The sequence below is a fragment of the Arvicanthis niloticus genome, chromosome 1, assembly GCF_011762505.2.
Source record: "Arvicanthis niloticus isolate mArvNil1 chromosome 1, mArvNil1.pat.X, whole genome shotgun sequence".
In the NCBI taxonomy this organism is placed as follows: Eukaryota; Metazoa; Chordata; class Mammalia; order Rodentia; family Muridae; genus Arvicanthis; species Arvicanthis niloticus.
In genome coordinates, this window is record NC_047658.1 from 120,119,794 (window position 1) to 120,145,660 (window position 25,867).

At 40.2% G+C, this 25,867-nt stretch overlaps 1 protein-coding gene and 1 non-coding gene across 3 annotated transcripts in view; one reads left to right on the plus strand and one right to left on the minus strand.

The window, feature by feature from the left end:
- Positions 1-337: 337 nt before the first annotated feature.
- Positions 338-25,867, plus strand: part of Patl1 (PAT1 homolog 1, processing body mRNA decay factor) — a 30,520-nt gene continuing 4,990 nt past the window's right edge. The window contains exons 1-15 of one of the 2 annotated variants that reach the window (XM_034509714.2): positions 338-520; positions 2,387-2,498; positions 8,232-8,449; positions 8,882-8,962; positions 9,363-9,557; positions 10,458-10,559; positions 11,110-11,199; positions 11,536-11,753; positions 12,898-12,987; positions 17,605-17,785; positions 19,142-19,265; positions 19,763-19,860; positions 21,409-21,468; positions 23,273-23,421; positions 24,122-24,281. In XM_034509714.2, the coding sequence (XP_034365605.1) occupies positions 506-520; positions 2,387-2,498; positions 8,232-8,449; positions 8,882-8,962; positions 9,363-9,557; positions 10,458-10,559; positions 11,110-11,199; positions 11,536-11,753; positions 12,898-12,987; positions 17,605-17,785; positions 19,142-19,265; positions 19,763-19,860; positions 21,409-21,468; positions 23,273-23,421; positions 24,122-24,281 (1,893 nt within the window). In that variant the 5' untranslated portion in view covers positions 338-505. Of the gene's footprint in view, positions 521-2,386; positions 2,499-8,231; positions 8,450-8,881; positions 8,963-9,362; positions 9,558-9,912; positions 9,987-10,457; positions 10,560-11,109; positions 11,200-11,535; positions 11,754-12,897; positions 12,988-17,604; positions 17,786-19,141; positions 19,266-19,762; positions 19,861-21,408; positions 21,469-23,272; positions 23,422-24,121; positions 24,282-25,867 lie in introns of those variants that run through there. The other variant, XM_076917634.1, reaches the window with a different exon arrangement.
- Positions 21,202-21,333, minus strand: LOC117701691 (small nucleolar RNA SNORA17). Its single transcript, XR_004605802.1, has one exon. It is a non-coding gene; the product is annotated as a small nucleolar RNA SNORA17 (small nucleolar RNA).

The window sequence follows — 25,867 nt, forward strand, 5'->3', positions numbered from 1 at the left end:
AAGGCACCCCGAGAAGGAACACTGGACGGTTAAATGAAACCACCCAAGAATAAATCCCCGACTTTCTCAGTTGAGACGCTTCAGGGCGCATCCTGTGACATTCACAAGGCTTTTCTCCGCCCAGCTAGTGACGGGAACCTCGTGACTCAAAAGCACAGCGCAAGGGTGCCCCTGGGAGAACGGAGGAGGAGCCGCAAGCCCAAGCTCTCAGGGTCAGCCCCCGACGGTTCGCGCGTGCGCACTGTCTCGCCTAGGGATCTCTTTCCCGCCGCTCACACTAGGAAACCAAACGCCAAATCTGTCCCCGCGCAGCTGCCGCCGCCCGGGCGCCCGCCCAGCCCGAGGCGCGCCTGCGCACGTCCCCACGCACGCTCCGGCGTACGGCGGCGGCCAGGGGTCGCGAGCCGGTGGGAGACCCGCGCGCGCGGAGCAGCCCGGGGAGTCGGCGCTTCTTTCCCTCCCTCCCCCCCACTCCCCTCCCCGCTCCCTTCCCTCCTCCCCAAGAATGTTCCGCTACGAGGTGAGTGGCTGCGACCGGAAGTGACCCCTCCCTCGCCCGCGCGCCCCTTTTTTCCTCTGCTGCCCGTCGCGCGGGTCTTGTGGGGCTGAGGAGGGGGCAGGGCGCCGACGGCTGGGAACCCGGCTTCGGCCGCGGGGCTCGGGTGGGGCCCGGAGCGCACTTTGGGGGGCGGGACTGGCGAGAACCGGCCGCTGGCTTGCGGCGTGGAGAGCCCGTTAAGTGCGGTAACCTGACCCTCTCCTTGCGCCTCCGCTCACGGAGCTGCCTTGGAGACCTGCATTGCTCCTACCCGGTGGCTTTTCCTGAGGCAAAATCCCCGGGGAATGCCCACGGAAGCATTTCCCGCCCTGCACCCGGAACCCCTTCACCGGGATTACACACACCCCTGTGCACGCGGGCAGCCGTCAGGTGGAGGGGCAGAGACTGGCCCTTGGGCTGAGAGTCGGCTTGTAAAGGAGGCTCGGAGTGGGGAGGGGGGCGTGTCCCGCAGAAGTTCCTTCTAGGAGGATGGAGGAAAGTGTGGGTTTGGTGACGTTGTCTGGAGAATGTAGCTGTTTGCTGACCGTCACTTAGTGCTGTGTGACCTTGAGCAACTCCTAATCTTGGGGGAAACAGATTCTGGATTTATAGTTTAAGAACTGAGCAAGGGAAATCCTTACTGAGTCATCCTGATTTGGTCCAGTAGATCATTGTGATTTCATAGAGAGTTGCTAGAAGTTGTTTCTGGTGTGGAGACACCAGAAGCTGGTGTCTCTAGGGGAGGAAGATTGGGTAGAAAGGCCCTTAAAAGTTCCCAGGTAAGTTATATCATAAGCTCTTCCGCCAGAGTGTGGAATTCTGATTTGGAATCTTTGAACACTGGGAACATTGGAATGTAAAATATTCCATTGGAATGTAAAACATTGGAATGTTTGATTTTACATTTGTGACTCAACTCACTTCATGTAAACATGAGGAGAGATGATGAGATAATGTGAAAAGAAATTGCTAGAAGCAAAGAAAACTTGGTAAACTGAATAAATCTGAATTCGGAGAAATGATTGGAATTAGGATATACCAAGCTTGTCTAGTGATCATTACTCCCTGGAGGCTGTGCAGGAGAATCAGGAGTTCTAAGCCAGCCTGTACCTAGAGAAATAATAACTAAAACAAAATAAAGTAGAATATACCCAAGATGTTATGGTGATTCTAGCTTTTATTCAGCTTTCTAAAATCTTTTCCTTGTTTAATCCTCACACAAATGTCTTCCATCAAGTTGTGTTTGGCTCAGAATTATAGTTTAAGGCACGGAGGTTTAGTGCCTAGTATAGAGTCTGAGACATAGTAGGTCCTCAAAAGGTGTCTAGAGGCTGGAAAGATGACTGTTCTTCCACAAACCCCGCGTTCAATTCCCAGGGGATCTAGCATCATCATGTATATATGTATGCAGGAAAAACACGAGTGCATATAAAATAAATCATTTAAAAATTTTTTCAAATTGCCTATTAGACAACTTTGTATGAGAGTAGAACAAGAAGTTGTGATTGTTTTTTAATGCTTAACTTAAATTGTAGCTGAAAATGATTGTGTCCTGCTTTCTGGCTAGAGTTCAGTTCTACAGGAAAGAGGAAGAAAGATGTACAGATTTAAAAGCATTGGGAAAATGACAGGGATGTAGTGAGGAAAATGTAATTTTGTTGAAAAAGTTACATGAAACTCAAGATAAAGTGTTCACTTATAATTACCACTATTTCAAACAGTGAAATAAAGGAATTTTGTTTTATAATGTTATAGCCATTAAAAAGGCCCAACTTTAAATGACTACATAAATGTCATGAGAAATAAATTGTCTTTGTATTTTTCCTTTTTTTTTTTTTTTTTTTGTAGTCTTTGGAGGATTGTCCTCTAGATGAAGATGAAGATGCATTTCAAGGCCTGGGAGAAGAAGATGAAGAAATTGATCAATTTAATGATGATACATTTGGATCAGGTGCAGTTGGTAAGTGACATATTTTATACTGTCTTTTTTGATCTCATCAAGTACTTTGGTATTAGGTCATCCTCTAATATGAGTCCCAAAGTAGAATATTGGGATTACAAATGTTGACCAGTGCATCCAGCTGTGTTGTAGGGGTTGGACTCAGGTTGTCAGACTTGTACACAAATTGGTTTGTTTCACTCAGGTGAGCTGGGTATTCTGACCCAGTTTTGTTTATATAGTACAGCCTTCACTGAGTTGTAGCAGTTCATCTTCTGTTCAACTTCTGTGAGGCCTCTTTGCCTTACCTATAATAGCAGGTATTCTTGATTCTCTGTAGCTGTAGGTTGCCAATATAAGGAATTTAAATAATTGGAAAAGTAGACATTTAAATGAGGTTGAAAGTAATCCTGCATAAAGGACGTACCTGTTTGTAGAGAATGCAAGGAAAGCTAGTGGATATATTGAAAATTCTGATCTAGTATGTAAGACAACTTTAAAGTTCACTTTACCACAATCAGATGGAGGAAGAACTTGAGTTCTAAGCTAGCCTAGACTACATGGAAAGACCCATGTCCCAAAAAAGGGGAGGAAAAGCCCTGCAGGTAGTGGTGGTACATACCTTTAATCCCAGCATTTGGGAAGCAGAGGCAGGCAGAGCTCTATGAGTTCCAGGGGTGTCCCTGTCTCACACCCTCAAGTGTGAAGAGTCTTCTGTGCTGTCACTAGTATATGGCATAATAATTACTACAGTCTCAGAAGTTTTTCAGTACAGTGGAGACACTATACAAAGAATTTGGGTGATTAAATGTCTTCATAAATTAGTAAAAGTACTTAGAACAAGTTCAGAGAAAGTAGACTAACAAGGTATAGTTTATACTTTAAAAGAAGAACGAGTGTATGCAGATGAATACCTGAAATCTAGGTATTTCTGCTACGGCTGTTGGAATGCAGCAGTAACAGTGTTTAGATTGGGGTGTGTGTATTTGTTATTTTTTCGGAAGTTCAGTCTGTACAACAAGTGTTTCAAGTTAAATAATAAAGATAGGAAAAATACAACAGTAGTGGGTTATCCCAAGGTATTCAGTACCAAAAACCTTTAAAAATCTTACAGTGGATACTGATTTTGCAATAATGTAAACAGTTTAAAGTCTTCAAGGCTCAGAGTTCATTGAAGTGGCAAAAATGGAAAGGTTTATTTTGTCTACCATTTACAAAAGTCAGTAGCAAAGGAAAACTATCCTGAGGGAGAGCATCAAGAAATCCGCTGACAGTAGAAGCTGTTCTCGGTAGAGACAAGAGTTAAAGAATCTTGGAAGATAGCCAGAGTTAGGAGATGAGATTGTTCAGGAGAATGACATGATCCAAGATGCTGTTGTCTGTCTCCATGGAGATAGCAAAGGAAGCTATGTAGACTAGAATTACAAGCACTGAGAAGTGATACGAATTGCAAATTGTATTTAAAAGGTAGTTTAGCAGTAACCCCTAAAATACAGTAAAAGCTACAAACAGTATATACTTGTGTCTAGATTTTTCTATTAAAATACTGTATAGAAAGTTACCATTTTCAGCAAGTTCTTCGTTATTAAAATGCATATGATTAACATACTTTACTAAGATAAGACAGCATAGTATGTTCTCCATTTTGAACCTTGACAGAATGATAGTTGCCTTCTCACTGACATTCAGAGTATTGACAGTGCACCCCCTCCAATCCTGTTTGTCATCACAAGATAGGAACACTGACCTGAAAAGAACACTAGAGTCTATAGACTCATATTATGTGATCAGGTAGAGGTCCTTGGTGTATAGTAAAGAGCAGTTGGTAGAATATAGAGACAACAAAGTAACATGGCTAGCTTACTTTGCACCTGAAGCAGAAGAGTGATTAAGGACATCTTTGCCAACAAAGATTATAATGGAGAAAAGTTGTCCAAAGGTCAGCTTTGTAAATTGAAATTCTTTCTTTCTCTCTTTTTTGGGGGGATGTGGGGACATGGGTTTTTGTTTTGTTTCGTTTTGCTTGGGGGGGGGGGGGGGGCGGTTGGTTGGTTTTGGTTTTTTTGAGACAGGGTTTCTCTGTATGGCCTTGGCTGTCCTGGAACTCAAGACCAGGTTAGCCTTGAACTCAGAGATCCACCTGCCTCTGCCTACCCAGCACCAATGCTAAAGGTGTGCACCAGCACTGCCAGGCTGGTAAACTGAAATTCTTAATTCCTTACATCTTTATTATAGAAAAAATTGCCTTCTAAGTTGATCTGTAAGTTCTTTGGAAAACCATTAGATAGACAGAGGAGATACAAAGTTTAAACCAGTGTGTAAAATGTTGATTTGATGATTTGTAATTAGTGGAGTCAGCACCTTGAATAATACCTGTTAGCATAGTGGATACTTTACATCACTGGCTACTAAAGTTTAATATCACCTTTCTATAAGAAACTAACCTTTATCTTCTGCATAAAAGAAGTTTGCATATCTCATAGTAACATAGTGTTACAGTAATCCCTCCTTGTTATCTGAAAATAAGTTTACACTTAAACTGTGTGTGGAAGTCCACACTTTTAATCCTAGCATTTATGAGGCCAATGCAAGTGGATCTCTCAGTTCTAGGCCAGCCTGGTCTACAGAGTATGTTTCAGGACAGCCCAGGGCTATAAAAAGAAACCCTGTCTTGGGGGGGGGGGGGGGGACACTTAAACTTACTTGATGGTCATAGGCTCCATTCTCAATAATTAACATTTATTAGTTTTTGTAGTAATGTTTGTTTTTCCTATACTAAAGATTGAACCAGTGCCACACAAGGCAAGTGCTTTACCATTGAGCTATATCTCCAGCCCCCGTATTATCCTAATTTTAACAGATAAGGAAGCACGGTGACAAAGGGGTTCAGAAACTAGAGTACAGTTAGTGTGAACGCAGACATATTTGGGGAAGTCTGAACCACTTTTATTTGGAAGAGCTCCATGTCCCTTCATCCCTACACTTTTTGTTTTTACTTAGAAATAGCCTGAAGATAGGCTTTAAATGTGGTAAGAGTTTATGGAAAGAGTTCATGGGGCATACTGGTTTATTAGATGAAAGAACGTCTCCTTCCTTTTTTTATTCTTAATTTCTTATCTATTTGACCAATGCTATACTTAGGTCAAACACTGGCATATAGATAACAACTATATTTTTAGTTTATTTGTATTCATTTTATATACTTATATTTTATATACTTTTATTCATTTGTATATACTTACTGTATGTGAAGTTTTTACTTTCAGTTTTTATCATATGTATTTGTGTGATATATGTGTGTGTTCATGTTTACATCTGTGAGGATACAGAGGTTAATGTCAGGTGACTTCCTCAATCACTCTCCTACTTTATTTACTGAGATGACAATCTCTAGCTGAATCCATAGCTTTCTAGTCTATCTAGCCAACTTATCCCCAGGATTCTTCCCCACCAACCAACCCTATTACCACTGGGATTACAGATTAGACACCCACTCAGGTTTTTATAGGGGTTGCTAGAGATAGATTTGAACCCTTGACCTCATGCCTCTGTGACAAGTGCTCTATCCACTGAGCCCTCTACCCAGTTCCAGTCATGATTAGTCCTTGATATATAAGTAGAGTTTCCCAAGACAGAGTTTTTTGTGTAGCCCTGGGTGTCCTGGAACTCACTCTGTAGAATAGGCTGGCCTCAGATGCATAGAGATCTGCTTGTCTATGAGTGCTGGGATTAAAGGCATGTGCTACTATCACCTGGCTGAAGAATTTCTGTCTGAAGTGTATTTTTCCCTTTTGAGTACAACAAGGTTTCTTTTCATAGCATCTTATAATAAAGTGGCTTCTTAAATTATTTTCTGTAAGATGACATTTCAAGAAAAAGTGTCACTTGGCTAAGGGGCTGAAAACTACACTTGAAAGATGACATATATAGAAGCTTGGATATATTTACAACTCTTGCCTTTTCTAGTGATACAAAGTGATCCATTGATTTAAGGACATCTTAATGGGACTAATATGTTTAGCTTTTCCACAGAATTCTAAAATAGTAGGCCTTAAGTCCCTTGACACCAAAATCTCAAATTTGGACGTTCTACCCGCTTAATTTTTTTCTATCGTTAGTATTATATATGTGATACATTTATAAATAGTAAATAGTACTTGATAAATAGTAAATTTTAAATACATAGCTGGCCCTAAAAGCAAGATAGCCTACATAAATACTTAAGATTCTACGATATGCATCATGTTTCTTACAATGTGATTTTAAATCATATGAATGTTTTTCTAGGGAATAAGCTAAATTATAGTTTGTTGTTAGAATGAGTTCATATATAGTGGTTAAAAAGAATGAGAAAAAAATCAGAGTTATATCTTGCATTTATACATGAGAAGATATTCAAAATAATAATTTTAATTTTTTATTAATATAATTTTAAATTTATTTATTATAAATTTATTTAAATATAAATTTATTTAAATTTATTAATTATAATTTTAAATTTAATAAAAATAATTGTATCAAGGGAGAGTTAAAATCTTGGTTCTGTTGTCATCTTCACAGTGTGACTTGTCTTTGACCATCCATTTATTTTCATTTTCAGTTGGCCTTTTTTCCGTGTTTCATAGAATATTCTTCTAATGCAGTATGTCATTTGATTCATTGTTTATTTTCTTTGTCTTTCTTTTTGAATGAGGGAAGTGTGCCGGTAGCATCCTGTGTTCTTTATATTATATATATATTATATGACAATGCTTGTCATATAATAGAGGCTTAACAAATACCGAAGTAGAGTCAAAGTTCCATGTTGTGGTGACCCTCATCCATAAAATTATTTTTGTTGCTACCTTATAACTATAATTCTGTTACTGTTATAAATAATAATGTAAGTATTTTTTGGAGATAGAGGTTTGTCGAGGAGTCCCAAACCACAGGTGGAGAACCAGTGGCTTAGAAGAAGGTGGCAGTTAAAATTTAAAAGAAAGTCTTCTGTTAGTACTATAGGTTTTTACTTTTTCCTGAAGTTTTTGCCTGAAACATAAAATACCAAAGATAATACATTGTGGTATAAAGCTCTGTCTTCAGTGTAGAAATCAGTTTCAGACTAGTATTCAGACACCTTTAGTTGATACTTTAAACTGTTGGTTGATCCAAAAGCTTCGTTTTTAGGGGTAGAGGAGTAGAGGGAAGGTTCCCACATACATGTCCAGGTACATGCCCTTTTGTGTGTGTGTAGGCCAGAAGCAGGTGTCAGATCCTTGGATCTGCAGGACCCCTAGCTTTTTATGCAGGTGCTAGGATGGAAACTCCAGTCTTTCATTATTATACAGCAAGTACTGTTAGCCACTAAGCCATTTCTTCAGACCTTCAGAACTTGTATTTTATTCCTAATATAAGTTTTTTCTTTTTTAATAATGAAAAGTTCAGTTTATGAATGCCATGTCTGCTTACAGAAACTTAAATATTATAACACTCTTTTGTTTCTTTGAGATAGATAACTGGATTGGGGAGGGGTGGGTTTTTTTGTTGTTTTTGTTTTTTGGGTTTTGTTTTTTGTTGTTGTTGGGTTTTGTTTGTTTGTTTGAGACAGGGTCTGAGTGTGCTACTCTGGTTGGTCTGGAACTTGTTATGTAGGCCTAGCTGACACAGACCTCACAGACATCTACCTGCCTCTACCTACCAGGTGCTAGGAGTAAAGACATGCACCATTCTGTTGAGCTGACCTCCATCTCTTAAATAAACTGACCTGTCTTACAGATGATGATTGGCAGGAAGCACATGAGCGCCTGGCTGAGTTGGAAGAGAAGCTCCCTGTGGCAGCTGATGAACAAACAGGCAATGGAGAGAGAGATGAGATGGATTTGTTGGGTGACCATGAGGAGAATCTAGCAGAAAGGCTCAGTAAGATGGTGATTGAAAATGAACTAGAAGATCCAGCTATCATGAGGGCAGTGCAGACCAGGCCAGTTTTACAAGTAAGTTTCTCTGATTTGGAAACTCATAATAGCTCAAATAATAACAGATTAATAATTAAAGTGCTGAGCTTTTGTCATTTTCTGTTTAATAACAGAATTACATGTGCCATAGAAAATTATTAATTGGTCAGGTGGGGTGGCTCACACCTGTAATCCCAGCACTGGGGAGGCTGGGGCATGCAGATAACTGTGAGTTGGAATTAGCCTAGCTATTTAGTAAGTTCAAGGACAGCCTGGGCTCAGAATAAAACCCTATTATATAAAAGAAAACAAATCAAAAGGTTGATAATTCCTGATATTGACAACTTTGTAGATGAAGCTGGGGAGTCATGTGTATTCTGGGACACTGTGGCTTATTTCCCTGGTAGTTCAGGTTCAAGTCTGAGAGCCACACCATTCTAGACTCTGTGTGTATGTTTCCTTTTTTGGCAGCCTCAACCAGGAAGTCTAAATTCTAGCATCTGGGATGGATCTGAAGTTCTGAGGCGAATTCGAGGACCACTACTTGCTCAGGTATTAAACATTCCTCTTCATGGAGAATGACTCATAGCTACAGATAAGTTGGCTCCTGTTGTAATCATATACAAGTATGTATCATTCACCAGTGTTAACCTTGACTGCTAATGTTCCCTTCCTCAGCCCTCAGGTTTTAAAGGCTGAGAGGGAGTTGTCAGAACTCATAGATGTCAATGTATGATTTAAGTTAGTTAAAAATCCAGCCAAAACTGCACATCAAGGACTGTGATGGGGCACAAGACCAAAGACTGATTATAAAAGGATAATGCAAATGAATTTTATGGGAGTAATAAAATTGTTGTATGTATTTATTAGTGTATCTTTGGCATCTGTAGAGATTATTAAAATATCACAATTTAGCTAATTTCTCTATCATTTTTAACCACTTCCTCAATAGGAAATGCCTACAGTATCTGTATTAGAATATGCCTTGCCTCAGAGGCCCCCACAGGGCCCAGAAGATGATCGAGACCTTTCTGAGCGAGCTTTACCAAGGCGGTCAACATCACCTATTATTGGAAGTCCTCCTGTTAGAGCTGTTCCTATAGGCACTCCACCTAAGCAGATGGCTGTTCCCAGCTTCAACCAACAGGTACCTTTCATTAACGTACACAGCCCAGGATATTGGGAATCTGGGCAAAATTATTTGGGATCCTGGGAGGAGGGTGGATGTTGTGGGTAGGCATTAAAAGAATAGCCAATTAGAGAAGAAGTTAGTATAAATGAGACACATTCCCTAATATCATTTGCTGCTCCTGCTGCTGCTGCTACCTTTTAACTGGGGGAGAAAAGAGTAGTTAGCCACATTAGTACATATGTCCTTTTTTAAAGTGTTTTGCTGGCTGCCGGGTACATTAGCAGAAAGAATACTGAAAGCTGGGGGGAGTGGGAACACTCAGCATTGTCCACATCCCTTTTTACCTTTAAGATATCCCTGCTTTCCCTAGAGCCTGTGCAGTCCTGTTCCATAGACTTTCCTCCACCTGAAACCAGCAGCTGAAAAGGAAGGCCAATTTGGAAGGTATGGGGGGAGGGTGGTGTTGGTATGGCCTAGTTAGGCTCAATATCCTAAGAAATGGTGGAGTCACAATGTATCACAGCATTGCTGACCATGGCGGCCATATCACTGATGCTTCAGAATAGGACTTAGTTAATCCTCCAGCTTTCTTATCATTCCTTCTCCCTCAAAATAACTAAAACATCCTCTTGGAGAAAATTTTCAAGTCAGAATGTCTGCTGGTACTTCCCTCAGATAGCATGGAAGGGTGGGGATACTGGAGAATTAGCTAAATCATCTTCAGTTAACATGAAACTGATTTGTAAGAGGAAGTGACCAAAGGTTCTCTTTTTAAACCCATAGCCAGAGCAAATTGCTTAGAAGTAGGGTTTTGCATTGAGTTCTGTGTCTCTACCAGTACTTGAGGGGAGGGAGTGTAGGAAGGCAAAAGACTGATTTCATTGAGTGTAGTTTTATATGTGTTTGTCCTAATAGATTCTGTGTCCGAAGCCTGTTCATGTTCGGCCTCCAATGCCACCACGGTATCCTGCTCCCTATGGTGAGAGGATGTCTCCAAACCAGCTCTGCAGTGTCCCGGTATGTCCCTCTACAACATGGCAGGACTGTTGAGTGTGAACTTTATGATCACCATTAGTATGTAGTAGAGCTGGCCTTTCCTAGATTATATGTATTCCTTATAATCCCTTATTTTCTAGATTTTTTTAGTCCCAAGGTCAGAGGACAAAAGTTTACTTTGTTTCTTGCCACTTTAAGAGTCTAGGTTCAGCTGGGCATTGCTATATATGCCTGTAATCCTAGCACTCATTAGACTGAGGCAAAAGCATTCTTAATTCCAGGCTAGCCTGGTCTACATAGCAAGTGAGTTTCAAGCTGAGCTACTTAGCAAGACTCTTTGTCTAAACAAAAGGAAGAAGCACAGGAAAATTCTAAGTTCATTTTAACCTCTGTTTTCTGCTGCTTGAGCCTTTTATTCTACTGTTGTCTTTTTCCTGTTACACAGACTTAGTGTTTCATAATTTCTAGCATTCTTTTCTGATATAAGGATCAAATTTATACTGAATTTGCTTAATATATTGATTTGCTTGTTCCATAATGTGAACATAATATCCCTTTTTTGTGTCCTTAGAACTCCTCCCTCCTGGGCCACCCTTTTCCTCCTAGTGTTCCTCCTGTACTCAGTCCCCTGCAGAGAGCACAGCTTCTTGGGGGAGCACAGGTAAGCCTGCGGTTTGCTGAACCCGTAAAGAATCCTGCTATTCAAAAATTTCATTGCTTGACACCCTTTTCTTTCACGGTTAGCTGCTTCAAACCCTGCCCCCTGTTTGTTTTCTCAAGTGAAGTTATTAATGGAAATTGTTTACATTTTGATGGTGCATGCCTGTATTTCCAACACTTAGGAGGCTGAGTTAGGATTATGTATTTGAGGCCATCCTGGGCTATACAGGGAGTTCCCAAACAGTCTGAAATACATATTGAGATCCTGTCACAAACATGGGTGGGGCCAGTGAGGATTGCTAATCCTTCTGTGTCAAAGATCTTGTTCTCTTTGCAGCTACAGCCTGGACGAATGTCTCCCAGCCAGTTTGCACGGGTCCCTGGATTTGTTGGTAGCCCACTGGCTGCCATGAATCCTAAGTTGCTACAAGGGCGCGTTGGGCAGATGCTTCCCCCAGCACCAAGCTTCCGTGCCTTCTTTAGTGCTCCACCCCCTGCTACACCACCTCCACAGCAGCATCCTCCTGGCCCAGGACCTCACCTACAAAACCTAAGGTATACAAAATATGCCTCTGATGATCCATTGTTAGTCATCCCTTTTAGTTTTATACTGTAAAATTTTTATAATCTCTGGTTTAGTTTTGTAATGTAAAAGTCTTGGGATACTTGCTTAGCACAGTATTTGAGGAATCCCTGGATCCTTGAATTGTCAAGAGAACTGCTTGAGTCTTCAGGCTCTACACTGCTCTCAGTAATGTCATTCTTCCTTTGCACATGATAAATTAACTGCTGCTTTTACTTTTTCTGAAGTTTCACTTTATACCACTTTGCAAACACTCATGCAGTAAAATACACAGTGCTGGTGACTAAAGAATTACCACAAATAACAGGTGGAAACAGAAGCCAAGAAGTTAGCTGGTCTCAGTGCCAGCTGAGTTGCTTGCTTCTACTTTATGGTTTGATAAGAAGACAGATTTGGTTTCTTCGTTGGTAAAATTGTGTCTTATGTAAATCACAGCAATTTGTGTTCTTAAAAGAAACATCAATAGAACATACATGTGGGGAAAGTTAATTTTAGTCCAAGGAACTGACTGGCAAATTGGAAACCCATGTAGCAGGCTAGAAACTAAGAGTCACATTGCAGTCTTGACCTTGAAGTATGTCAGCCAGCAGTCTAGATATTCAGCAGAACTTTATTTCCTGATAGAGTTTACTTCTGAGAGACTTCTGGTTTGGGCTGTTAAGCCAGATTATAGAAGGCAGTTTCTTAAAGTCAGTGGATTATAAATGTAAGTGTCTATACAATGCTTTCATGGCAGTTTCTATAGTAGGGTTTAGTTAAACTTGAGTATCGTAGCTAGTCAGCTTGACATGTACAATTAACCACCACCCATACACTTTCTACACTATTCCCACAAAAAAAAATTTTTTTTAAGCTAAATACATTAAATACTAAGAATAAAAAAATTGTGTTGTTTAACTACTAGTGCACTGACTTTCATAGTTATCTTCTTGGGTTTGAGAATTGGTCATTGTGGAAGAAATACAATAATATGGCTTTCCTTTCTGAAAGTCTGTTTACAGTACACTAGCTGTCCCTTAAGTGAACCTATGTGAAGTTATCCTGTATTGACAACCTTTTTTAAAATGAAGTCAATTAAGATGAGATAATCAAGGACCATTTTCCATTTTTTCTTAGACCTCAGACCCCAATGTTTAGACCAGACACAACTCACCTTCATCCACAGCACCGGCGCCTGTTGTATCAGAGGCAGCTGCAGAGTAGAAAGTGAGTATTCATCACTCTCCTGACATGTAAGAGGAACTTGTTGACTTGGGTTTAACTACATGTACTTAGTATGGAGGTTATTTTGTTGGCCTAAATGCTGTCCTTTTATGTTTTGTTTTATTACATTTTATGCTGTACATGTGTGTGTACATACCTGTGGAGGTCAGAAGACAGCTTTATTTATTATGTGTGACAGTCAGTTTTCTTCCTCCAGTACATGGGTTCCAGGAACTGAATTCAGGTTGTCAGGCTTGATGTCAAGCACTTTAAAGACTGAGCCATCTGGCTGGTTCAAATGATCTGATTTTTATCAACGAATTCATAGTTACAGTTAGGTTGGCCTTAAGTCATAGTTATGGTTGAGCTCTGACATTTATATTCCTTTTCAAATTTATAATCCCCCTCTTAACTACCTTTTTCTTTGTCTTCTAATTCAGAAGTAACCTTAAAACAGTAGCCAGCTCTAACTGTGTCATGTGAGCCCAGTGGTCATTCTTTGCTTCTCATTATTTCATCATCATTCAAATATAGATGTATATTTGTATCTGTGGCCCTGGCTGTGTGGTCAAACTATGGTGGGCTTTGAAAACTAAAAACAGTAGGATATATAAAGCCTCTGCCTTCTATATAAAGTCATTTTATAATTATTTACCTAGATAAATTAAGGAAACTAGGTATAGCTGTGAGGGCCCTTCAACATCCGTTTTTGTTTTATGTGTATATGTGTAAAATTGCTTCTCACTTCCAGAAATGTTCTAGAATATATTTTTGTAGGGGAGAAAAAGGAAACTAATGGGAACTTAAAAATAAAACTCCAAATATAAGCTATATAGGGGAAGATTAGTACATTTTCACTGTATTAAAAGTTAAGCCTTGCCAGGTGTTCATAACACATGCTTGTAATTCTATCACTTGAAGGCATAGGCCTTACAAAAGGAAGAACTCAACAGTAATAAAGACAGCTAAAAAATTATTTTAAGGAAGAAACACAAACACTAACAAAACATATCAAAATAATCAAAATATTCCATTCTCGATAGAAAAAAGTTTATTGAGTAGTTCCTAAAACTAAAGAGATGTTCAAGCATACTTATTTCAGCAATAAACATTAAAATTAGATAATAGGTTATGATCATCAGTCAAGCAAAATTTGAAGTGTCTCAGTACTTAATCTGGTGAAAGTATTGAGTAGACCGATCTTTGGGAGAGGATTTAGGCAGTAGATAATAAAGTTAAAACATGACTAGATCACATCCTTGAAGTTCCACTTTATAGTATTTCCAGGATACATTTTGATATGAAGAAGCAAGGTTATTTATATAACCAGAAGCGTACAGAATAATACTAATGCAACAAGAGTTAATAAAGAAAGAAAGAAATCTTCTCTAATTCTATTCATTTGCATGCAAAACTCAGGGTGTCCTCATTCTTAATAGCTGAGTAGTATTTCATTGTGTAAATGAACCACATTTTCAGTATCCATTTTTCTGTTGTGGGACATCTGGGCTATTTCCAGCTTCTCTCTATCACAAACAAGGCTGCTGTGAACATAGTGGAACATGTTCCCCTGTGGCATGGTGGGGCATCTTTTGGGTATATTCCCAAGAGTGGTATTGCTGGGTCTCCAATTTTCTGAGGAACTTCCAGATTGATTTCCAGAATGGTTGTACCAGTTTGCACTCCCCCCAGCAATGGAGGAGTGGCTCCTTTCTCCACATCCTCACTAACATGTGTTGTCACCTGAGGTTTTGATCTTAACCATTCTGATTGGTGTAAGGTGGAACCTCAGGGTTGTTTTGATTTGCATTTCTCTGATCACTAAGTACTTTGAACATTTCTTTAGGTGCTTCTCAGCCATTTGAGAATCCTCTGTTGTGAATTCTCGATTTAGTTCTATACCCCATTTTTTGATTGGGTCGTTTGGGTTTTTTTGGTGGTTAGCTTCTTGAGTTCTTTATATATTTTGGATATTAGCCCTCTATCAAATGTGGGATTGGTGAAGGTTTTTTTCCCAATCTGTAGGTTGCCGATTTGTCTTATTGACTATGTTGTTTGTCTTACAGAAGCTTTCTAGTTTCATAAGGTCCCTTTTATCCATTCTTGATCTTAGAGCATGAGCCATTGGAGTTTTGTTTAGGAAATTTCCCCTGTGCTAATGAGTTCAAGGCTCTTTTCCACTTTCTCTTCTATTAGATTCAGTGTATCTGTTTTTATGTTGAGGTCCTTGATCCACTTGGACTTGAGCTTTATGTAAGGTGACAAAAACGGGTCGATTTTCAGTTTTCTACATACAGACAGCCAGTTAGACCAGCACCATTTATTGAAGATATTTTCTTTTTTCCATTGTATATTTTTGGCTTCTTTGTCAAAGACCAGGTGTGTGTGTAAGTATGTGGTTTTATTTCTGGGTCTTCAATTCTATTCCATTGATCAACGTGTCTGTCTCTGTACCAATACCATGCAGTTTTTTATCACTATTGCTCTGTAGTAGAGCTTGAAGTCAGAGATGGTAATTCCCCCAGCTGTTCTTTTATTGTTAAGAATTCTTTTCGCTATTCTGGGTTTTTTGCCTTTCCAGATGAATTTGAGAATTGCTCTTCCCATGTCTTTAAAGAATTGTGTTGGGATTTTGAAGGAGATTGCATTGAATCTATAGATTACCTTTGGTAGGATGGCCATTTTTACTATGTTAATTCTGCCGATCTATGAGCATGGGAGATCTCTCCTTTTTCTGAAATATGAGGCCCCCAACACATATACAGCAGAGGACTGCTGGATCTGGGTTCAGTCAGAGAAGATGCACCTAACCCTCAAGAGACTGGAGGCCCCAGGGAGTTTAGAGGTCTGGTTGGGTGGGGGGGGGGGCTATCCTTTTGGAGACAGGGTTTTGGGGAAGAGGTACGGGATGTGGAACAGTTGAAGGGTGGACAGGGAGGGGAATAAAATCTGGAGTGTAAAATAATATAATAATAATTTTTCACTATGTTACATAATTAAAGCACTTAAGTGGATGATCTAAAATGGTTGCATCTGAGTGTGACCACCTGTCCATAAGTTTAGAATAAAGTTTGCTGCCTGCCCATGGTTAAAAAAAAAAAGAAAGAAAAATACAGACAAGACATTCAAAGACAGATGCATAGCAGTACAATGATTTGAGGAGCAGGTGTTGAGGAGACACCATATAAAGGCAGCATGCTGATTCTTCTGTGAAGAGGAAGCTGTAAGTGGACAGGAGAGATGACTCTGCAGTTAAGAGTGTCTCCTGGGGCTAGAGAGAGAACTCAGCAGCTAAGAGCACTGACTGCTCTTCCAGGGGACCTGAGTTCAATTCCCAGCAACCACATGATAGCTCACAACCATCTGTAATGGGATCCAGTACCCTCTTCTGGTGTGTCTGAAGACAGACAGTTACAGTGTACTCATATAAATAAAAAATAAATCTAACAAAACAAAACAAAAACCTTGTTTTTCGGAGTACCAGAGTCCAGTTCCCAGCCCCTATGTCATTCAGCTTCATAACCACCAATTGGCCTATATATGCAAAAATATACATAAAACATTTTAAAATAATCTTTAAGGCCTTCAGCTAACCTGTATTATTTGGTTTTTGAAACAGGTTCTTACTTTATAGTTGAAACTGGCCTGAAACATTGTTGTTAGTCTATGCTCGAACCCACAGTCCTGAGTAAGCCTTGAGTGCTGGGAGTATGATTGGCCTTCCATGATTGGCTATGTGACTTCAAAGTGAAGCAAATTGGCCTAAATACATGTTTAAATTTGGATGGTGGGTATTTATTATAGTACTTGCTTGAGCTTCTACCTACATTTAAATGTTTTATGATTTTCGGTGAGTTAAAGAAAATTATACGGGCCAGAATCTGATTGACTTGTATTCAAATCTTACTCTGCCACCTGGTAAATAGCTTTGATACTTCCTGGCCTCAGTGTATTGTCTTAAATCGAGAAAAGTCTTCCTGCTGTGAGTGGTTATAATTTACACAAAAGTCCATGTATCAGTATTGTCTTAGGGGTTCTGTTGCTTCTACAAAACACCATGATCATAAAGCAAGTTGGGGAGAAAAGAGTTTATTTGGCTTACACTTCCAAATTGATATTATTATTGAAGGAAGTTAAGACAGGAACTCAAATGGCAGGATCCTGGAGGCAGGAGCTGATGTAGAGGTTACGGAGAAGTGCTGCTTACTGGCTTGCTTTTCTTGGCTTGTTCAGCCTGCTTTTTTATAAAACCCAGGACCACCAGCCCAGGGATGGCACCACTCACAAGGATCTGGGCTCTACGCCATTGACACTAATTAAGAAAATGCCTTACAGCTGGATCTCATGGTGGCATTTCCTCAACTGAGGCTCCTTTCTCTGTGATGACTCTAGTTTGTGTCAGGTTGACACAAAACCAACCAGTACAGATGTGCAAGTACTCAGATCTTATTAGTTTCATTTGTGTGATTATGTGTCACATAGCTCTTTTCTCTTCAGTTCTGTTAGGGTTCAGTTCTGTTTTTCTTCACAGAAATCAAAGTGGGAACCAGCCTGTTATATTTCAAACAGTATGACTAATATGCTGACTTGGCCTGAATGCAACATGTATTTGCCTTTCAGTCAGCATCGGAATCTCAATGGTACTGGAGACAGAGGAGGTCACCGGGCCAGTCATCAGGATTATCTCCGGAAGGATCCATATGCTAATCTAATGTTGCAGCGAGAGAAGGATTGGGTTTCTAAAATCCAGATGATGCAGCTGCAGAGCACTGATCCCTACCTGGATGATTTCTATTACCAGGTAGATAGGCTAGTTTCGAAAACAATTTGACTGCTTATGCTAATAATAACTTAAATAATGAATGGTAAAATTGAATACTTGTAGAATTTTCTATTGAGATATTGTCCAGTGAATTCAAATTGATTGCAGATTCTTTCCATTTTTAAATTCTAGATATTGTCAAGCTGTGTGTTTTCAGATTGATGTTTTTATTTGAGCATTAATAAATCTGGTTTTTCCAATTAATAATATGGTAGTGTGGGGCTGGGGATGTAGCTCAGTGGGAGAACACTTGCCTAGCATGTGCAAGTCCCAGGCTTCAATCCCTAGTAGCCCCGTATACACCAAAAAAAAAAAGAAAGAAAATAATATTGACAGTCCAACTTTTAAAGACATTTTCATTAATTCAGATTTTGAAAATACTATTTAAAAAATTTATAAAAAAATGTATTTTGTGTGCAGTGAGTACTGCTATCAGGGTCTACATGTGAATGTCAGGGAATTAGTTGGATTGGTTTGTTTGTTTGTTATGTTTTCACCACGTAGATCCCAGAGATTAAACTTTTAGGACATCATGCCTAGTAACAAGTGCCTTGCCCACTGAGCCATCTTACCAAACCAGTTAATGTTTTTGAAGGCTAGGAAATTTGAAAGTGTGTGTGTATGTATGTATGTATGTATGTCTCAGTCAGAGGTTTGTGGTGCTGGCCATCGAACCCTGAGCCTTGAACAAACTCACTCTGTTGTTTAGGTATACCTGTAGTTCATAGATTGATTTTTAATTGAATCCATGTGTGAGAACCAGGTGGTGCATGCCTGTAGTTTCAGGGCTTAGGAGGCAGATCACCTGATCTACAAAGTGAGTTCCAGGGCAACTACTAACTACTACACAGAGAATCCCTGTCTCCAAAACCAAAAAAAGAAAAAAGGCCAAGGGTGGGTGTGAACGCCTTTAGTCACAGCACTCTGGAGGAGAGGCAAGGTAGATCTCTTAAGTTTGAAGCCACCCTGGTCTACCTAGTGGGTTATTTCTAGGGTAGGCAGAGCACATTGAAAAATAAATTTGTAGCCGGACAGTGGTAGTGCAAGCCTTTGATTCCAGCATTTGGGAGTTTGAGGCCAGCCTGGTCTACAGAGAGTGAGTTCCAGGACAGCCAGGGCTACACAGAGAAACCCTGTCTTGAAAAAAAAATTTAATTAATTAATTAATTTGTGTGTGTGTGTGTGTAGGTGTGCGTAGTTACAACAAAGTAACAAAACTTAGGGATCAGTATGTTTCTAGTGCTCTAGTTATGTTACTACCACTGGTGTAATTAGTGGGAAGTACAGTAGTAGTCTATCTTTGTTTTGCAACAAAAAAATCTTCTCTTGTGGTAGAATTACTTTGAAAAACTGGAGAAATTGTCAGCTGCTGAAGAAATACAAGGTGATGGCCCTAAGAAGGAGCGTACCAAGCTCATCACCCCTCAGGTGGCCAAACTGGAGCATGCTTATAAGCCTGGTAAGTGCTTATAAGCCCGTTTGAGAGACTACAGTTGTAATAAACTAGAGGAAATTATTTGTAGAGAGCATGACTAGCTTGACAGATAAACTCATAGGTTCTTTGAGACACCATAATTTTTAAAAATTTACTGTGGTTTTTCTTAGTACTTCTAAAATTGATAAAGGAAATAATTTTTCTTTTGATAATTAATGAAGAGTGGAGAATAGATTATGCAAAGGAGTTGCTGTAGCTGGCTATGGCAGGTCACACCTGTAATCTCAGTACTGAGGAGGCAGAAGCAGAAGGGTCATGAGTTCAAAGCAGGCCCAAGATAATGAGGTCTTGCCTTAAAACAAACAACAAACAGACAAAAAGAAAGAAAAGAATAGGGGTTGCTTTACTATCTATAGTCCTATGAGAAATTATTAAGCCATGGATAAAGAACAGAAAAAAGCATTCCGAGTGCTTTCTGCCATATTCCGAATGTTTATTGGAGTCTTTTTTTGTCCTTTCAGTGCAGTTTGAGGGCTCTTTGGGGAAGCTTACTGTCTCTAGTGTGAATAATCCTCGGAAGATGATAGATGCTGTTGTGACATCTCGGAGTGAGGATGATGTAAGTGCCAGCAAATGAAGTGTTCCTTTGTGGTAGTCATTGGAAAGACATAAGCTAATCTATCCACTGACTCTCCTTTCACACCCTCGGGGCCAGCTCTACCCTGCTGCTCAGGCAAGGTGCAGCACCTGCTCTACAGAGTGTTGCAGCCAGTGAGGGACTTGGCCAGTCCTCCCACTCTCATGACCTCAGGGCCATCTCTGCCACCTGCCATAGATGTTGAGGGACAATGTAGGGGAGGAGGGTGGTCTCTCCCTTGTCTGTGCTACTGCCCAGCAGACAAGAGGCAGGGCCAGCTCTCCCACACTCACACCCTTAGTGGCCTGCTTACCTCAATCCCCATATCCAGGGCCAGCTCTACAGTGGTGTCCAGGTGAGGTATAGGTCCCACTCTCTCAAGTGCCACAGCAGTTGAGAGTCAGGGTCAGCTCCCACAAGCCCAAGATGACAAGGCACAAGGGTTGAGGAGGGCATCTTTCTCTTGCCCGTGGTGCCCCATGGCAGACAAGTTGCAGGGACAACTCTCTCATACACCCTCAGGGCCAGCTTGCCCATGAACACACCATCAGGGTCAGTTCTACTATCCTGTACCTTGCCTGCTCTCCTAAGTGCTGCCAGAGGTGAGGGGCAGGGCCAGTTTTTCTGCTCTCATGACCCTAGAGTTAGGTCTCTTACCTGTCACAGTTGGTGAAAGATGAGGAGAGAGGAGGGTAATAATCTTTCCCTCCGTGAGTGGTAGGGCTCTGCCATATTTGTATCCTTGGGGCTGGCTTACCCACAACTCTATTGTACCTGCCCACTCTCCTGTGATGCCCCAGATGAGGTGCAGGGTCTGCTCTCATCCCTCCAGTGCCAGTTCTACACAGCCTCCCACCCCCATCCCTGTAGCAGCACGGGCCAAGACCCTACCATGGTCTCAGGTGGCAACACCAGCTACTAACCTCAGGCTTGTTCCTCACTACCCTCAAATCTCTAGTTCTGCCTGTCTTCATTTTGCCCACATCCTTCTATTATCTTTCTCTTCTATTTCTTCACTACTTACTTGCTCTTAGTGGTCTCGGGAGTGATGTGCCTCACTTGTGCATCATGGTGCCTGGCAGGGGTCATTTTGGGCATGGTCTGCACCTCCCAAGTCTGTATAGTGCTGGACTAGTTTATGTTCATCTCAGGTTAGCTCCGTATCAGGAGCCCCCTGGTACCAGTCTGGTAGTTGTTTCTGGCTCACTCCTGCCTGGGGCCAGAGTCCCAGACAGGGTTCTTCAAGTTTTTGGCTTGATCCCCATCCTGGTTGTCCATCTGAGCCTGCCTGGCACCTGATTGGCAGTTGTCTCTGACTACCTTTTTTTCAGGCTACTAATCATTCATATGTTCATAGGTCAAAACACTGAGCATAGACATAGCCTTTCTCCTCTGTGCCACCTACTGACACACTGCAGGCACACAATAGCCACATTTGTAGTTTCTAGGGGCAGAGTAAATGTTCTACACAGAGGTGAAGAATTTTTACTGAATAGTTTGGTTTTTTTTTTGTTTTTTTGTTTTTTTAAGGAAACGAAAGAAAAACAAGTTCGGGATAAGAGAAGAAAAACCCTTGTCATAATTGAGAAAGTAAGTTTTAGAATTTATTTCTATATTTAGTTTCAATTTAAAGAACTATCAAATATATGTGTACCCAAGAAGTAGAAGAATGATCAGTAAGTCAGCATTGTTGTATTTTTTAAATTACATTTTATATATGGTGGTGGCATTGTGCATGAAGGTCACAGGACAGTTTGTAGGGCTGGGTTCTTGCCTTCCACCATGTGGGTTTTGGGTCTCAAACTCGATTGGCTTGTGTGCATGCATAGGTGCTTTTTCCTGCTAAGTCATCTCACTGACCCCTGTTCTTTTGTATTATGTAAGAATTGTTTTGTGCCAAGTGCTTGTTGTTTACCAGGGTATTTAGAAGTGATTGTGCTATATACCTTGCCTTTGGGATCCTAGAAAGAATACTGCACTGGGGTTTTGTTCAACTAATAATTATCTTTGAGCAGGTCACTTTTTGTGATATATAAATGTATGTGTAGGTGTTGGTGTCTACTCCAGCTTGTGTGGAAGTCAGATGATAACTTAAGGGAGGCAACGTGGGGCAACTTCCAACACAGAAATGAACTCAGGTCATCAGACTTGTCAGCAAGCACCTTTACCCATTGAGCCATCTCATCAACCCAGGTCATCTTGAGCCTAATAAAAATAGGAATAAAAGTTTCTCTATTATATGAACTGATTTAGTTTTACATCATTTATTGGGTGAAATGAGATTATACTTATAGACTGTCTATAAAGCGTACACCACGTTGCAAGACTGTAGAGCACAAGCTACAAACCATCCCTTTTTCTGAGTCTGTAACCTGAGGCTGAGTTATTTAAACTTTTATGCTGTCCTCAGTTTCTTTGTGGAGACAACTATAGTAGTTGTGTTGGGGTTGAGTTTGCAGTGAGTTGAATACATACAAAATGCTTAAACCACTGGGTGACACCACCGGTAGTACAATTAGCATTTTTGCCTGGTTGGTGGTGATGCACAAACTTTAATCCCAGCATTCAAGAGGCAGAGGCAGGAAGATCTCCTAGTTTAGCCTGATACACAGAACGAGTTAACAGGATAGCCAGGGCTACACAGAATAACGCTGTCTCAAGAAACAAAACAAAAACAAAATTTGCCTGATTAGCAAAATATTTATCAGGAATCCAGGATGGTGTTTCGTCACATAAGAGGGATTTTAATCCTGAAGTTCAGTTTCTGAATGTGAGGACTACATAGTGAATTCCAGAAGGACTACAAAGTGAGACCCTATCTATAGATTGCCAGGGCTGGCAAAGATGGTAAAATGTTTGTTTGCTGTTTAAGTTTGAAGAACAGAGTTTACATCCTCAGCATCCACATAAATGCTAGGCAGGTATGGCAAGCCAGTGCTGAGGAGGCAAGAGATAGGATCCTTGGAGGAAGCTAACTAGTTAGGTAAGCCTACTTGGCTACCTCTGGGTTCAGGTGGGAGATGCTGCCTCAATAGAAAGTGCTGAAAGATGGAAGAAAACACTTAACAGTCAAGCTCTGGCCTTTCCACACACTCATACACTGTATCATTCATTGGAAGGTGACACTGTTATAGAAAGTTGGTGTTTCAGCCTAACATTGCTGCTAGAGATTTTGGGAAACATAATTACTTCACTATTTGACTAGCAGTCCAAGAGAGAGAAAGAATGATGCTTAAAGGATTATTTTACCATATTTCCCTACATTTAAAGGAGCACCTATTGTTTAAATTATATGCTGGTATTTTTATTAGTTAGTCCTAAACTGTGAAGACATTTATCTAATATTCTGTGGTCCTAACCTAGTATGTTGTCTCCTATTCTGTCTCTCTCCTAGACCTATAGTTTACTCCTTGATGTAGAGGATTATGAAAGGCGCTATCTCCTAAGTCTAGAAGAAGAGCGGCCTGCCCTCATGGATGAAAGAAAGCACAAGATCTGTAGCATGTATGACAACCTGAGGGGCAAATTGCCTGGACAAGAGAGGTAATTATTGTGCACTTAGAGGAAATGGGAGATTCCCTCCATTTTCAAACTAAGCTCCACATACTTGGGATTTTGAAAGACTCTGCCCTAATATTTCTGTAAGCTTAGCATCTATCTTGGGTTTTGTTGTTTTTGTTTTGAGTCACATTGTCCCTGTCTGACTTTAATTTCACAGAGATCCAGTTGCCTTCCAATCACTGGTATTAAAGGTGTGGGCCATCACACCATGCTAGTATCTATTTTTTTGTACAGACTTCATGTAAAACTTCCGTAATTCCTTTGAGTCCTTTCTTGGGTATATTCAGCAATATATATTCATTGTCTACAAGAATTGTGCTAAGTGCTGGAGATAAAAGAAGGAATGTTACTGGATTTTGGTTTTGAGGTGACACACTGTTTCTGGCTTATGATTACTAGTGTTTCAACTTTGTAATATTTATTTACTTTCCTGAAAAATATTTTTTACTTAAATCAAATATGATCACAATATTTAATTTTTCTTAAATTTGATCATATCTTTACTTATAATATGGGAAATAATTTCCCATATTTGTAAAACTTTTTATTATTTGGTTGGAATTAGAAAGTCATCCTCCATTTTGGTAGTACAAATGATCATAAAGATGAGTACTGCATAACGTTTAAAAATGTGGGTTTTCTGTATTGCCTTTCTTGACACTGGGTGGTATTATTTTTGCAGGCCAAGTGATGACCACTTTGTACAGATTATGTGTATCCGAAAAGGGAAGAGAATGGTTGCCCGCATTCTCCCTTTCCTCTCCACAGAACAAGCAGCTGACATTCTCATGGCAACTGCCAGGAACCTCCCTTTCCTTATCAAGAAGGATTCACAAGATGAGGTACCCGCCATGTAGGACAATTTCCTTATAGTTCTCAAATTGGAAAACTTTGGCTCTTGGTTACTTTTGTGGATGTCGAATATCTCTCTTTACTCTGTTGTCAGTAACTTCACATTAGCCTGGAGGTTTAGTTGAATTATCCCCACAGGATAATTCTTGATTAAAAGATCTCTGTTTATCCTTGTAATAGCTCTTGGAAGATTAGCAAAATTTCTTCTTCTAAGTTGAAGACAAGAAATTGATAAAAGAATAGTTAGTATTGTTAAATACAGGATTCAGAATGAGCTGCCTGTGAGGAAATTAATTGTAGTTGATTAAAAATTTAGAAGTACTCACCCAAGTTATCTGTGCAGAAGACATGCCTGTGTACTTCAAACCATGACAGAGCTGGACATGACTAGTGTAGCCTTTGAGATCTTAGTATTTACACAATGGAATGGAAAGTTTAAATCTCATCAGACGAATGCAACATACACATTTTTTAATGTATTAGGGTTTTGTTTGTTTGTTTGTTTGTTTTACTTATGAATAGTTTGCTTGCCTGTGTGTATGTGCACTGTATGCATGGTTAGTGTTCATGGAGGTGTCAGAACAGGGCATTAGGTCCCTACAATTAGAGTTAAGGCTTGTGAACCTCCATGTGGGTACTGGGAATTGAATTTGGGTCCTCTGTAAAAGCAACAAGTACTTAAAACAGCTGAACCATCTCTCCAGCCTTGAAACTACTACATTTTTAAGAGACTCCAAGAATGAAAAATGGAGTGGAGGAAAAATTTAAAGATTTGCTATTTATCCTACAGAATAAAAGATAAAAATAAAAAGGTACACCTATTTTAGAGCATAAATGCCAAAGGAAGTCAGTGGAGCAGTGGGCACTCTTGTCAGTTTGATCTCATGGAAAACAAACAATGCAAGCAAGTGTGGGAGGACTTCATTCATTTGGTGGTTACTCACTGGTGGCACCATTTTACATCCTAGAAATAAAGCTAGGAGCACAAAAAGACCTTCACGGAGCTGACTTGCTAGCAAAGAGCACTTAGTTAACTTTACAGAAAAGTTGTGTGTGCTAACGCTTGCTTGATTTCCCCCACACTATGGTGACTAAGGCAGGGAGATTGCTGTAAGTTTGACACCACACTAAAAATATGTCTGTAGTTCATTTTCTTTCCTCCTCCTCTATGTATGTATGTATAAATATTTACGTGTACATGCATGTGCTGAGTTTTTAACTTATGTGAATTAGAAAATAATAAACCATGTTTCTAGAGTCCACTCTCTTAAAATAATAGCTGGTTCCAGGCATTCTCCTGGAACTCACTCTGTAGACCAGGCTGGCCTCGAACTCAGAAATCTGCCTGCCTCTGCCTCTGCCTCTGCCTCCTGAGTGCTGGGATTAAAGGTGTGCACCACCACTGCCCAGCGATAATCCTGGTCTTACAACAGAAGCAAGAGAACTACTAGGTTGCTAGGGATGTACAAACCAATTTGAAGGGACTCCTATTTGCCAGAAGTAACATATTTAACATCAGAAAGAAAAATTACAGCAGTAGAGTGAATTAAATTTTATTTAATGAGTTCATACTGAT